Source organism: Anolis sagrei, chromosome 1, assembly GCF_037176765.1.
Source record: "Anolis sagrei isolate rAnoSag1 chromosome 1, rAnoSag1.mat, whole genome shotgun sequence".
Classification (NCBI taxonomy): domain Eukaryota; kingdom Metazoa; phylum Chordata; class Lepidosauria; order Squamata; family Dactyloidae; genus Anolis; species Anolis sagrei.
In genome coordinates this window covers 285,933,284-285,947,712 of record NC_090021.1, presented here as the reverse complement: position 1 = coordinate 285,947,712, position 14,429 = coordinate 285,933,284, and the positions used below count along the sequence as shown (strand labels likewise).

Sequence of the window (14,429 nt, the reverse complement as noted above, 5' to 3'; positions counted from 1 at the left end):
TATTGTTGTTATTGCTGTTGTTGTTATTATTATTATTATAACAACATGACCCCTATTGACATGACTACAGGTAAATGAAGGTTATTGCCACTGTAAAACAAGCTTCTAGCCATTGGTAGAGTTTCAAGACCCCATTAAGCTTTGATGTGGTTCACTCTGATATTTGTTTACAAAATTGCTTAGTAGGTTGCGATCCTATGTTCATTTACTTAATTGTGTCACTGAACATGGTCCAGATATGAGGCTTATAAATATTTAACATAATTCAGCTGGAGTGAAGTGTGTGTGTGATTAGAGTTGCAAAACCCCACTGGCTACTTTATTCTTGACCTCAAAATAGTTTTTCCAGATATAGTGACAGCTAAAATAGAGATTTTGAAGAGGCTGCATTCCTAAAATTTGGAAAAGAAATGATTTATTTTAGATCTGAGTAGTGCTTACAATTGCTTTATATTCTGTGGGAAGAGCCAAACTATTTGAAGAAGCAGCGGACTTTGTAATGCTGTCTGCATTTTCTGTTGAACTTTATGTACTGACTATTTTTTTCTGTCTCTCTCCACTTTCTCTTTCTTTTTCAGGTGCTTGAGGGGAAAGGTCTGGTTTACATTCTAGAAACACATCATATTGTATTTTATACATGTATCTAAGTTAATTGTGACATTTAGTCTGGGATTTACCTATCGTTCATTTTGAAAATTTGCAGCGTTTACATTTTGGAAGCACACATACAAAATTGCACTTTTATATCATGAATTCATTCTAACATTACAATAGGGAGAATCAAGACGGATCATGTGTTAGGAAAGGCACTCATTTCAAAATACTAATTTTAACTTGTGGAACTAATACACATATCTTGTTTTGATTTTTTTTCAAATACATAGTTTTATAAAATAATAAGTTTCTAAACATGAGTGCCCAGCCTCCAACAGCAGATAAGGGACTGAATACAGCTCTATTGTGCCAGGAAAGTTATGCTTGCAGTGGCACTGATGAAGCCAGCTTCGAATGTGATGAGTGTGGAAGCCTGCAGTGCCAGCGGTGCGAGGAAGAGCTTCACAGGCAGGAAAGGTTACGGAACCACGAACGGACCCGAATTAAAGCTGGCCATGTCCCGTACTGTGACGCCTGCAAGGTTGCCAGTGGGAATATCATGCAGAGCAATATTGCAAGCTCCAGGCAGAGAGCAGCTGTAAGGTGCCAAGCGTGCAAAATTAACCTGTGTCTAGAGTGCCAGAAGAGGACTCATGCTGGTGGAAACAAGAGGAAACACCCCATTACTGTATACCACTGTGGCAAAGCTCAGGAGCAGGAGGCAGAGGAAGGGATGGATGAGGAGACCAAGAGGAAGAAGATGACTGAAAAGGTTGTAAGCTTCCTGTTGGTGGATGAAACGGAAGAGATCCAGGTAAAATGGCTGTGAAAGTGTGAAAAATACAATAGTGAGTTTTCAAAAGTGCAGGGTAGATAGATTAATGGGAAATTGTTTCCTAGGCATGACATATCTGCTTGGATCAAGACAGCATGGTGTTGGGCATAAATGGGCAATTTGTGGTCCTCCAGATGTCAGTGGACTGTAGCTCCTAAGTCTGAGCCAGTATAGCCAGGGCAGAGGTGTGATGGGAGCTGCAGATCCAAAACATCTGAAGGGCCACCAGTTGCCCATCTCTAGTCTTGTGGGAAATATTCAGTTGTTTGCACAGTGTCCAGACTTGTAAGGTAAGAGACCAAACTCTTGATTTGACACAGTAAATGGGATGCAAACATACAGGTCCCTTCATGGATTGCACAGAATTTTTTCCCCTACATATGTCCATTTTGAACCTACGTTACAAAGCTATAGGTTTTGAGATATACTTACTGTATGCAGGCAGGGAAAAAGTGTTTGGCTTGATCTGATATCTCAAGAAGTAGTGGCATCATTGACTGCTCTAGCTCTGGTAGGCTTAGCTGTACTAACGTTTTTTAGAGCAAACTATGGGCCTGGCTACGAGGATACATGAACTCAAGTTACAATTTAATGGAGTTCACTGTTATCCACAGTTTTGTGTACCTATGCAAAGTTCGATAACTCATCCCCTGCAGATACAGGGGTAAATGTTATTGGACTACTTGTAGGTACACATAACTGGATAATAGCAAACTTCATTATAACGAGCGACTTTTGGCCCAAAATACCTTGAAGTCATGTTGAAGGACCTAGAAAATGCGTGAAACATGAATACTGGTCTTGTAGAAACAAGGGTTATAATGTATTTGAATTGCAAGTTCTGTGAGTCACTTCTGTTAAACTAAACTGTGCCAAGAATTGTGGAGCCTGTAAATGAAAACTGACAGATGGTTTGCTGTCTGGCTTGATCTGGGAGAATCAGAAGAATTCTGCCCCTTCCAAATGGAATTTTCTTTTGTTCTCAAATTGCTAGCCTTGTGGTAACTTAAAGCACAGTTTAGGTGTCCAAAGAAAAGTGGGCAGGCAAAGTTACTGAGAGAATGAGGACACAACAAGAGTTCTAGATGTGAAGGCTTTTCAGTGTCTCATTCTGAGCAATGCTACAAATTTGGGAATAAAAAACAACATTTGGGAAGCAGAATTTTTTTTTTTTTTTTGGAAGGGCAATACCCTCACTTTGTACCCTGTTACACCCTAAGCTGAATTTGAGCCTCTGGCCCAATTACTTTGCTTATGGTGAAAGAATTATCTTTTTATCTTGTCTGTACTGCTGATGTTCCTTCAGACTGAATGTAGTATTTTCTGAACCCCACAAGATCATGGCAGTTAAGCATCGCATATCATTATGCCTTTAGTCTTCCTTCTGCAGCAGGAGCTAACTGACCTATTTGGCATGAGGAAGGGGAAGAAATCGGGCAAGTAAACCCTTTTGATAATTAGCCCTATGCGGGTTTTTGTTCCTGGTATTAGTTTAGTCTAGCTGCCAAACCATCACAAGCCCTGAAAGAGAAAAATAAATACAGCCTGCCCTCCACATTTGTGGGTATAACTTTTGTGGATTTGCTTAATCGTGAAGTTGATTAACACATTCTCTCTAGGAATCTCTGTTCCTCAAGGGTGAGTCTATGACTCACACCAAAAGACCCAGAAATTCTCAGTGAGAACTCTTCCCTAGACATTTGTAGGCCCTCCAGCATGACTTCATAGTTAGCGTCCAGCCGAAGCTGATTGTAGAACTCTGGAAAAGCTAGAAATTCCTAGAGAAGTGTTTTTCCAGGTTAAAAGATTTTTCTATTCACATTTTCCCACTTTTCCTGGATCTTGGCAATCATTGGCTTTAACATTTAATCATTTTTCACAATATTATAGCATTTTATGTTGATATTTATGTTTCACAAGGAGATTCAGCTAGCAAAATAAGATCCCAAAAGAACAATTGACTTTCACAGTCAATGAATGAAAATGATTTCCTTTCCTTCCCCGATGAAACAAACATTTATTTTAATGTTTTGGTCTTTTAATTGGCTGAAATGCTTAACAAAAGGGACACACAGCTCAGGGATCCAACACCTGCTTTTTAATGCAAATGTCTCAGATTCCTTCTCCTGATAAGATTGGGAAACACTCTTATAGGAAAGCCTGAGGAACTGGATGGACTTTGTTTGACATGGTACAAAATGAAGCAAGTCAGTTTCATAAGGCAGCTTCCTGTACCTTGTAAGTCAGGGATCAGCGTTCAGCCTTCTTTCTTAATAGAAGGATATTGAAGATTAATTTTTTAGAAAGTAATTACAAAATTAATTACAGAGCCTGTGGAGCAACTTGCTATTACCAGTATCGCAATTTTGTTGATACAATTGATTTCACTGCTTGTTGTGTTTTTTGCTAATCTTCAGTTTCTTTCTGTGAAGGAAAAGCCAAAATACCGTATATATATTTAAAAACTTCATGGATTGGCCTCCAAGCATTGGGAGGACAATGGAAAAAGTAGTATTAAGTGTATGTTATTTACCAAATGGAGGACGAGTAACAGTGTTGGAAATTAATGTGGTTGAGCCTAAAAGGAATATGTTATATTGTATTGTCACTTCTAAAGTCACATCTACACTGTAGAATTAATGCAGTTTGACACCACTTTAACTGCCACAGCTCAAATCTATGGAATCCTGAGAGTTTCAATTTAGTGAAGCACTAGCACTCATTGCCAGGGAAGGCTGAAGACCTTGTAATAGTACAACTCCTCTCAAATTACATTAATTTTGCTGTGTAGATACACCCTAAGATGCGGCTTCAAACATCTTCTTCCATTGTATATTCTGATGATAGTGTCTATGACTTTAGCAGGCAGAGGTATTAATCTTGTAAGCTGTAAAAAGGTCAACCTTTGCTACAGCCTTTAATTCATAGCTTCACACTCAGAAATTCAGGAGGTGATGTTATTCCTGTTAGATAGAAAAGCACGTTCAGATGCTGAAGAGGAATAGGTTTCTACACCATGTTCAGGTGCTGAAGACGAATAGGTTTCTACACCTTTTAATTATCTATGTAATTTCAAGTACATCTGTTGAAATCCTCAGTACAAAAATATAGAAGCCAGAACATATAGCATCTGGCCTCATTATATGAAAATAAGGAGGAAATGATTTCTGGGCATGAAACAGAAGAATATATCTAGTAAAATAAGTGGTAACTCAACCATCAATTTGGAAAAAAATGTACAAAGTTGTAAACTGCACTGAAATGTTTTTCTTATGAGCAATATAGTGGCATAGAGTGGGCCCTCAGTATCCACTGGGATACCATGGATACTAAAATCTGTGGGTGCACAAATCCCATGATATACAATGGCATAGTAGAATGGTGTTCCTTTCTACAAAATGGCAAAATCAAAGTCTGTTTTCTAAAATATTTTTAAGCTGTGGATGGTGGAATCCATGGATGCAGAATCTGTGGATGTGGAGGACCAACTGTACGTCCTCATCTGTAGGTTGAAATGAGCAATAGTGATCCCACTGTCCTTAAACAGGATTGTTTGAAATGGGAAGACTTTACTTGATTACCATTAGGCAGTTGCAAGACCCCCTTTCCTGAAAAAGGATGTGATTTGACAGTCATTTGAATGTTCTATAGTTTGTAGAATTGTCCTATTTTTCTATTATTTCATAACTCTTCAATGTTATAAGCTGTTTTGACTCAAAAGAGTAAAAAAACCCCAGAATAAATAAAGGAGTGCATTATGATTCAACAGGAGATGAAAGAGTGTTTAGCAATGCATATGTAGTTGGAAGTGAATGCTTTCAGGATTGCAGCCTTAGTTTTCTGTTTTGCTTTTCATAACTTCCTTGTTGCTTTGTGTTGCACCATTCCTTAACAAGAGGTTTTCTTATGCAACCAGTGCTGCTAAGTATATCCATTTTGACACTAGTCAGTACCAAGAGCTCCACCCAGTGGTTTGGTTTTAAGGCTGCCTTCAGTTGCCAGCACTGCTTTTTTAAAATTAGCATCCAGCTGTCTGTCATGGCTTGAGCACATCTGTTGCTCATTCCATTTTCCAATAAATATAGTTGTGGCACGTAAGGGGATCCCTAGCAATTGAGTCAATTAAGGTTGCCAGTTTGCAAGCTGGAGAGTCTCTTTCTCTCTCAATAGTTTCATAGTGCCAAAGAAAATGCAGATACAGCTGTTTTCCCCATACTTTTGCCTGGTTTGAATACTCTACTTTTCATCTCTTATTCTGTTTTCAAAATGTCTTGTGAATCATGAAACCTTTTCCCCTGTCCCTGTAATGCTCCAAGATAAAAACTTATTAGGTGAAACATTTCTTGCTGCTTCTGCTATACATCAGGGGCAACTTCACCTATTAAATTGTGTTTACAAGGCAGGAGACTCTGCTCCAAAAAATGATCTGGTGAGATTTACCTACGGTATTATAAGCTTTAGGTCAAAACTATAATGCTGTATCTCGTTGTTAAAAGTCAAATTGACAGTGTAAATGGGCAAGAAAACCGCTGTGAGTCGCCTTCGGGCTGAGAACAGCGGTATATAAGCGAGGTAAATAAATAAGAAAATGCACAATACCAATTATATGACACTCCTTTCCCTGCCAGAACACACCGAAATTAAGTACAGTAGAGTCTTGCTTATCCAACATAAACGGGCAGCAGAACGTTGGATAAGCGAAAATGTTGGATAATAGGGAGGGATTAAGGAAAAGCCTATTAAACGTCAAATTATGTTATGATTCTACATATTAAGCACCAAAACATCATGTTTTACAACAAATTGTCAGAAAAAGCAGTTCAATAAACAGTAACCTTATGTAGTAATTACTGTATTTATGAATTTGGCACCAAAACATTGCAATGTATTGAAACAACTGTGGATCCAGGTGGGAGGCAGACGGCGTTGGATAATTCAGAATGTTGGATGAGAGAAGGTTGGATAAGCGAGACTCTACTGTATGTGGTTTTAAGTCCTATAGACCAGGCATCCTCAAACTGCAGCCCTCAGCTGTTTGGGCCTTCAAATTCCTGAATTCCTGACAATTGAACAAGCTCATTAGGGGTTCTGGGAGTTGGAGGCCCAAACAGCTGGAGGGCTGCAGTTTGAGGATGCCTGCTATAGACACAGGCCCACTCTTGAGAAAATCTTGTATGTCCTTCAATGTCAATCTCAATACAATTACCAAGGCTGCATCTACTCTGTAGAAAGAATTCAGTTTGACATTATTTTAACTGCTATGGCTCAATTCTGTGGAATCATTGGATTTATAGTTTGGTAGGGGACCTCTACTCTTTGTCAGAGAGGGTTAAAAATCTTGAAAACTTGAATTCCTGGGATGCCATTGCACCAAGCCTGGGCAGTTAAAGTTGTGTCAAACTGCATTATTTCTACTGTGTAGATCATCCATGGGCAAACTTCAGCCCTCCAGGTATTTTGGACTTCAACAACTACTGGCTGTTCAGAATTGTGGGAGTTGAAGTCCAAAATATCTGGTTGGCCAAAGTTTGCCTGTGCCTGGTGTAGATGCACCCCAAGAAATATTCTGTCACGAAGAATTTAGTTGAGGTCCAGTGGAAAGCTACTTGATGGACCACAGACAGCTGGATAAATGTTGCTTTTCTGAGAGAGGTGGAAGTGTGATAGTGGACAATACATCAAGTAGCTTGGCGGAATGTTTTGCTAACGTAGGTGCATGGCCAGAGATGTTCTCCCCACAGCTGTCAGGGGACAGCTATATCTAAAGCTCCTTCTTTTCCTGAGGTGTCAGTAGGAATGGTGCAGCCTTAATGCTACTGTCGTTAATTTCCTCTTGTCTATTTTAGTCAAGGCAAGGGGAAAGGAGAGAAAAGGTTACCATTTTCCACCTACTGCCCTGCCCATAGCAATATCTCTATCAATGGATCTCCCTTTTCTTACACCATAAATAGAGAACTGAATTGCTCTGAAAGTTGTTTGGTTCATTTTAATGATAGGGACTATGGCACCAGTGTTACTACTTACAGTAGTTACCGCTTTTAGAGATTGAATCACATGGCTAGAGATTCTAAAATAGAGTAAAGCCATTCATCCATCCATGTAGGTCTTTTCCTCTGTTGCTGAGGTGTGGCATCCTTGGAAAGGATGGAATATATTGACATTCTTGTGGGGGTTCTGTTGGCTTCAAGATCAGGAATTGCAGCATCTTGGCATGTAGCTGTTTTTTTTTAGTACAAGAAAAGAGCCATGTCCATAATACAAGGATAAACTTAATAGTCCACCAGCCTAAAATTGGAGAGTGAGTGTACTTTGAAAAGTAGAGAACACTTTACTCTGGATATACAATGCCTTTATTTTTTCTCAACTAAAACTTTGTTAAATAATGAAGTGCCTCAAAAGGATTAATGTGTATATGATATTCAATGCTGCTGGTTAAATTATTCAATGTATATTCATTGTTGTTGATGTCATGTCTATACGATGAGAGCTAGAGAGAATTATTTTTTGGCGTATGTTAACTGTGGGAGACTGGGAATAATTTTACAAGTAACTTTAAAGGTAAAGGTTTCCACTTGACATTAAGTCTAGTTGTGTCCAACTCTGGGGGGTGGTTTGTTGACACCTCTAAGGTCCTGTGGCCAGCATGACTGCATGGAGCGCTGTTACCTTCTCACAGAAGCGGTGCCTATTGATCTACTCACATTTGCAGGTTTTTGAACTGCTAAGTTGGCAGAAGCTGGGGCTAACAGCGGGAGCTTGTTCCCCGGATTCGAACTGCCGACCTTTCAGTCAGCAAGTTCAGTAGCTTAGCGGTTTAACCCATTGTGCCACCGGGGGCTCAAAAGTAACTTTACTGAATAGTTTAAAAACCCAAACTGTACCTTCTACATGCTTTGACGGGTTACACAGGTAGATCTGAAGGGACATTCTACACATACTCATGAGATAACTCTCCACATACAAAGAGACATCAGTTTCACTATTACATTAAGTAGTATTCATGTAAACATGAATGTAGGTAGAACATTCAACTCAAGGATGTTGGAAGCTCATCAGAGACTACAAGTGTATCCAGGGATGCCATGAACTTTGAAATCACACATTAAGTACAATTTAGGATAGTTTCTAGAAAGAAGATTATGTTAGTCTGCTTTAGTAAAAAAAAAAAAAAGAAGAGGAAAGCATTGTTATACCTTGAAAACTATTTTTTTTTTAAATTTTAGTATGGTATTTTGTGGGTTACAGTCCTTGAGATGCATTAATAAAGAACAACATTGAGCCTCAGGCATAAATGCAAATTGCATAATTGAGGTGGTGGGATCACTGACATTCAAGAAAACTGCTCAAGTTAAAGGCATGGATCTATACACCTTGATTATGTTACATATCTGATTAGCTGTTTCACCTCTGTCTTTATGATGGGTTGAGAATAATCTCTTGATGATCACATGTTTGAGTACAAATAACAATGCTGCATAAAGAGAAGTGTTCTTGCAAGATCCTACATTTGTCTAAGGTTTTGTCAGGCTCTAAGCATTACAAGCTAAACTCGGTGTCTCTTGGGGTTACCAGTCAGTTCTCTGAAGTGACAAAGCTTCAGTTGTTTAGCTCTTGCTGTTGAAAAACTCTCATACAGTCTTCTTTTTCTTGTGTTGAAAGGTGGAAAATGAAGAAGAATTTATAAGAAAATTGGACTGCAAGCCTGACCAACACGTAAAGGTGGTGTCTATTTTTGGGAACACAGGCGATGGCAAATCTCACACGCTTAACCATACTTTTTTCTATGGCCGAGAGGTCTTTAAAACATCACCAGCACAGGAGTCTTGTACAGTAGGAGTCTGGGCAGCCTATGATCCTGTCCACAGAATGGTGGTGATCGACACAGAGGGCCTCCTTGGGGCCACTGTGAACCTAAGCCAGAGGACCCGATTGCTTCTGAAGGTCTTGGCCATTTCAGACCTCATCATCTACCGCACTCATGCTGACAGACTTCACAATGATCTCTTCAAATTTCTTGGAGATGCATCAGAGGCCTACCTAAAGCACTTCACCAAGGAGCTAAAGGCAACCACAGCCCGTTGTGGTCTAGATGTTCCACTGTCTACTTTGGGTCCAGGAGTTATCATCTTCCATGAGACTGTGTACACACAGTTATTGGGTGCAGGTGAGTTGATGGAAATCTAATGGATATCTGTGGCTGCAATGTGGATGACTTTGGGTTGCATCTGAAAGTGCAGGCTGGAGAACCTGTGGCCCATCAGATATTGTTGGACTGTAGCTTCAACCATAATTGATAATTGGTCCTGTTGATTGAGTCAGATGGGAGTTAAATTTCAGTATCACTGTGAGAAAGATTTAGGCTTGATTACTGACTTACCACTATATGGAAGATGATGCTGAATGCTGATACGAGCCCACTGAATTGTTGGATTTTCAGGGGAGGTCCTTCTCTCTGTCCTACTACCCTCATTGGCATGTGTGGTGGGTGAGACCTTGCTCTGTGTCTGCTCCTTGGGTATAAAACTCCCCTCCAACAAGAAACTGATGGACTTACTGTTGTCTTTAAACTGTCAGGCAAAGACCATTTTGTCCAGGTAGATTATTGTCAATCGTTATTGCTAATGCAGAAGAGTAGGTGCTGATTTTTTAAATGTGCGTTTAAATTGTGTAAATTTTGTTGTTTTAATATGATAATTTCTTAAACTATGTTTCTGAGTCACAATGTTTTTTAATTTTATTTATTTTTAATTATATTGTGATCTTGGAGTACTCAGTACTAGATGAAAAAGAATGAGTGAGTGAATGAATGTCAGTTGAGAAAAAGAAGTAACGGGAACCCATTATCTTTCCAGTACTTTTATATGTTAACAGTGCATGTTATACGACACTGGTTTTGGACTTCAGTTTCCACAGTTCCAGTCTGCTGACCAAGTTAATGGGATCTTCTGGAAACTGAAGAACAAAATACCTGGAAAACTAAACTTTGGAAATCACTTGTTATAAGAGATTTTTGTGTATGTCAGAATCGACTTGAGAAACTTATAACTGTGTTGTAAGAGATGGATGACTGAGATGATTAAGAAGAGATTCTGTACAATTGATTCAATTGCCTCAAAGGGTGTTGGACTCACCTTCTTTGGAGGCCTTTAAACTGGAGTTGAATGGGTACCATTTAGGAGTGTATTTGTGTATTCCTACAGGCAAAAGTTGGACCAGATGGTCCTGTCAATTCCCTTCAACTCTTAAGTTTCTGTGTTAACATGTCTGCTGAGAAGTAAACACTGTAGCAAGACAAGGAAGCCTATAGCTCTTCAGATTTTGCTGGGCTTTAGTTTCTACCAGCTTGACCAACAGAAAGGGGTGGTAAAGGTGGTGATACTAGTTTATTAACAGCTGAAGGGTTCAGATTTCATTCCCTGCCTTGCCTTACTGAGTTTAATGGGATCTTTTCCCAAGTAGATGTATATCAGAGAAAAACCTCCATTAGCCTTTGCCTCTGCTCTTCTGTTTCCCATGAATTCATTGATAGAGCATAGACATCAAAATTTCATATGAGAAAATGTCCTCCAGGATCTGTTTTCAGGTATTTGCAGCGTATATTTGGCTATCTCGTTTCGAACTCATTCAATTTTCATTCACCAGGATCTTTTTTTCAATGTTGCACTGAATGTGTTGCAATGTATTTTCTGACCACACTGAATTTCTAATATAGTTTGCCCCAAAATCACATGGGACTACTTTGAGCGCTTTGTAAGTTCCATACATCAATAGCAAGTGTGTATGTGTTTATTTGCTTGTTGGGTGGTGAATTCTTTTGTTCTATCTGTTTTTGTCTATTTAAAAAGAAAGTCAGATCTCTGCATGGTATGTAATTGAAACTTGGAGATAATTGTTTATGGCCCTTCAAGTGATGATGTCATTTATAGCTCTAGTATTAAGTGCACCCTGAAGCAAAATGTGATTCAGGAGGACTAGAATGCCCCATCTCAGGGCATTAGTGGTGCATTGTATAATGTCTCCAAACTGTTTTTGTGCCCCCAGCTATCTCCTCTGTAAGAAAAAGGGAAATTGCCTTGACTAGACTCCCACAATTGTGGTACTATACCTATTAAATTGTTCCCAGGAACCTCTTGTACTTTAACACCCTCTAACATTCCCTTTTCAAAACCAAATGTCTTTGAAATTTTTGTTGCTGTTTTAGGCAGTTTTCACAATCTGACTCTGGCTCAGTCTGCCAAAGTTCTTCACTCCCGATAGAAATTCTCCATAGCTAAGAAGAATGCTGTGTTTTCACAAACTGCTTCATATATTTAGATCACCCTTCTGAGGTGCCTGAGAAGCTGATCCAGGAACGATTTCGGAAGCTTAATCTCTTCCCTGAGGCCTTCAGCTCGATCCATTACAAAGGAATAAGGACACAGAATCCCCCAACCGATTTCGCTGGGCTCAGACACACTGTGGAGCAGCAACTAGAAAACAATACCACACGCTCCCCTCGGCCTCCTGGTGTTATCTACAAAGCGCTCAAAGTAAGTTCAAAATTCTGAATTGTTGTTCTAAAAAATGATCTTGGATTATATAGATGGGTTTAAAAAAATCTAAGGCTGGAGTGGATAACTGTGATTCTTCATATGTCTTGTGGACTGGCGTTATCATAGTTCTTCGCCATTGGAAAAACATCTGGATGGGCTCAGTTGCCTTCTGCTGTCTGCTTGCTGTAGACTGGAAGTTGATGGCTTCCTGACTACTACTTTGAATAGGGCTAATTTGTTTAATCCAAAGCCATAGCTGTGTTAGTCTGGAATATCAGTGTGCAAGGGGATCTTGTGGAACTTTTCAAACTGAGTGGAAGATGTTGGTAGCATAAGCTTTTGCTTAAGTCTTCATCAGATGCCATCAGGTGGGAATACATCCCTCCACATTTGCAGTTTTGACTTCGTGGATTTAATTATTACCGGATGTTATTAAAATGTACTTTCTAGGAATCTCTAGGTCTTCTGGTACAGTTTCCTTTGATCCTGCCTGAGAACCTAAAGATTTCTACATCCTCTAGTTCAATTTTATGATAATCTTCCAGCTATATTCAACCATAGGGTCATGCTGGAAGATGTAGAAATTCCTACAGAGGTGTTCTTTCATCTTTAAAAAACCCCCAAACAATTCCTTTATTTGTGGTTTTTTCACTTTCATTGGGATCCTGTGCCCCTAACCTCAGCAAATAGAGAGTTGAATGTAATGTTTGGATGATACAAACTGTGTATGTCATTGCTGTGTTAGGGTGCTTCTGCTTATTCTGCTGAATGGAGCTATGAATGTCTGGTCCAAGCTCCCACCCTGATAGTACTACTGGTTTCATGACAATTGTTTTTATTTCTAGACCACTCTCTCTCCCCAAAGGAGACTCAGATTCAGGGCTGTTTACATACATATAAAAAGGCAAACATTCAATGCCACAATTTAATATCATACAACATTAGAAATGCAAAATGGACAGTAATAAACTAATTACCATAAAATAATTAAGGTTAAAGTAATATAAAATACAGCTACTTAAATAAAACATAATTACACTCATTGAACATAATTGCACAAGAAACATATACCCTAGACAATTAGACAATTAAAATGTAAACAGTGCCTGACCATAGTTGAACATTAATATAGACCATAGCAGCCATAAAGTGCTAATTAAATTGTGCTAGTCCTCCTCCTCTATGTACGCTAAAGTGCATAGGTGTGTTTTCTGAAGTTTTCTGAGGGAGAGGAGGGTGGAGGCCATTTTTATTTCTTTAGGAAGGGAGTTCCAGAGGTGGGGAGTGATCACAGAGAAGGCTCCCTGCTTGTTCCCGCCAGCCACACTTGTGACGGGGGTGGGACCGAGAGTAAGGCCTCCTCTGCTGATCACAGTGCGTGTAGTGGTCTATATAGGGAGATGTGGTTAGACAAATATCCTGGACATGAACCATTTAGGGTTTTATAGGTAACGACCAGCACTTTGTATATAGCCCAGAAGCAGACAGGCAGCCAGTGAACATGGGAGCCATTCTCTCCCTTTATGGAGCCCCAGTTATTAACCTGACTGTCGATCTTTGGACTACCTGTAGTTTCCAAACTATCTTCATAGGCAGACCCACGTAGAGAGCTTTGCAGTAGTCCATACAGGATATAACTAAGACCTAGACTACTGTGGCCAAATCAGGCATCTCAAGGTGTGGGCGTAGCTGACACACAAGTTAAACTCTGCGAAAGTGCTCCTGGCCACTGCCTACACCTGGGGTCCCAGGGTCAGCAATTAGTCCAGGATCACCCCCAGACTGCAAACCTGAGGGAATGTGACCCCATCCAGCACAGGGTTGCAACCCAATGCGTTGTTTAAGAGACTATAGGAAGGGAATTACAGTATGTCCACTTCCTCTTTATGATCTCCCCAGCAGAGCAGCATCTAGTCAGCCTGAACTTAGGGAAGAACAGCAAGTCTAAAACTTGCACTGAAGTCTGAGTTTCAGTTATGACAATCCGATTGCCTGGTTTCTATTAGATAAAAACAAACAAAAACAGACTAGAGTAAACTTTGAACTGGGTGTGCAAAGAGTACTTTTCAGGTTGAGGTAACTCAGCCTTCTTTGCTCTCTGCCTCAGGAAATCTTTGTTTTATCGCTTTTGCAAGGCAAATACTTGGCCTCTGAGGCTGGGAGTACGTACTGAGTATTCATGCTCTATACATGCATAAGCAAGACTCTGAGGTCTTGTAGTACAATGGCAAGGTCCATATTGTTGCCAGGGTAACTGAATGTCAGGACACGGTCTCCGGGCAACAGCCCATTCTCTGACTTGCCTTGATTTCCCTGAGTTTCCTTAAACAGGAAGATGGTTTTTTGTCAGTAAACAGCAAATATGTGACATCTAAAAGTCAAGAGCACAGCTCTTCAAGGGACTGTGTTATGAGTATGAATAGCCCCTGGGGAAGATGTATGAACAAAGTTCTGTGCATTTTACAATG

The 14,429-nt window shown here is 39.8% G+C and overlaps 1 protein-coding gene across 3 annotated transcripts in view; it reads left to right on the top strand.

Moving 5' to 3' along the window:
• The window catches only part of ZFYVE1 (zinc finger FYVE-type containing 1), a 36,282-nt gene that overhangs the window by 3,258 nt on the left and 18,595 nt on the right, over positions 1–14,429 (top strand). For all 3 annotated transcript variants that reach the window (XM_060761400.2, XM_067462807.1, XM_060761382.2), the window contains exons 2-4: positions 579–1,408; positions 9,089–9,593; positions 11,744–11,958. In XM_060761400.2, coding sequence (XP_060617383.1) covers positions 911–1,408; positions 9,089–9,593; positions 11,744–11,958 — 1,218 coding nt within the window. In that variant the 5' untranslated portion in view covers positions 579–910. The remainder of the gene's footprint in view (positions 1–578; positions 1,409–9,088; positions 9,594–11,743; positions 11,959–14,429) is intronic.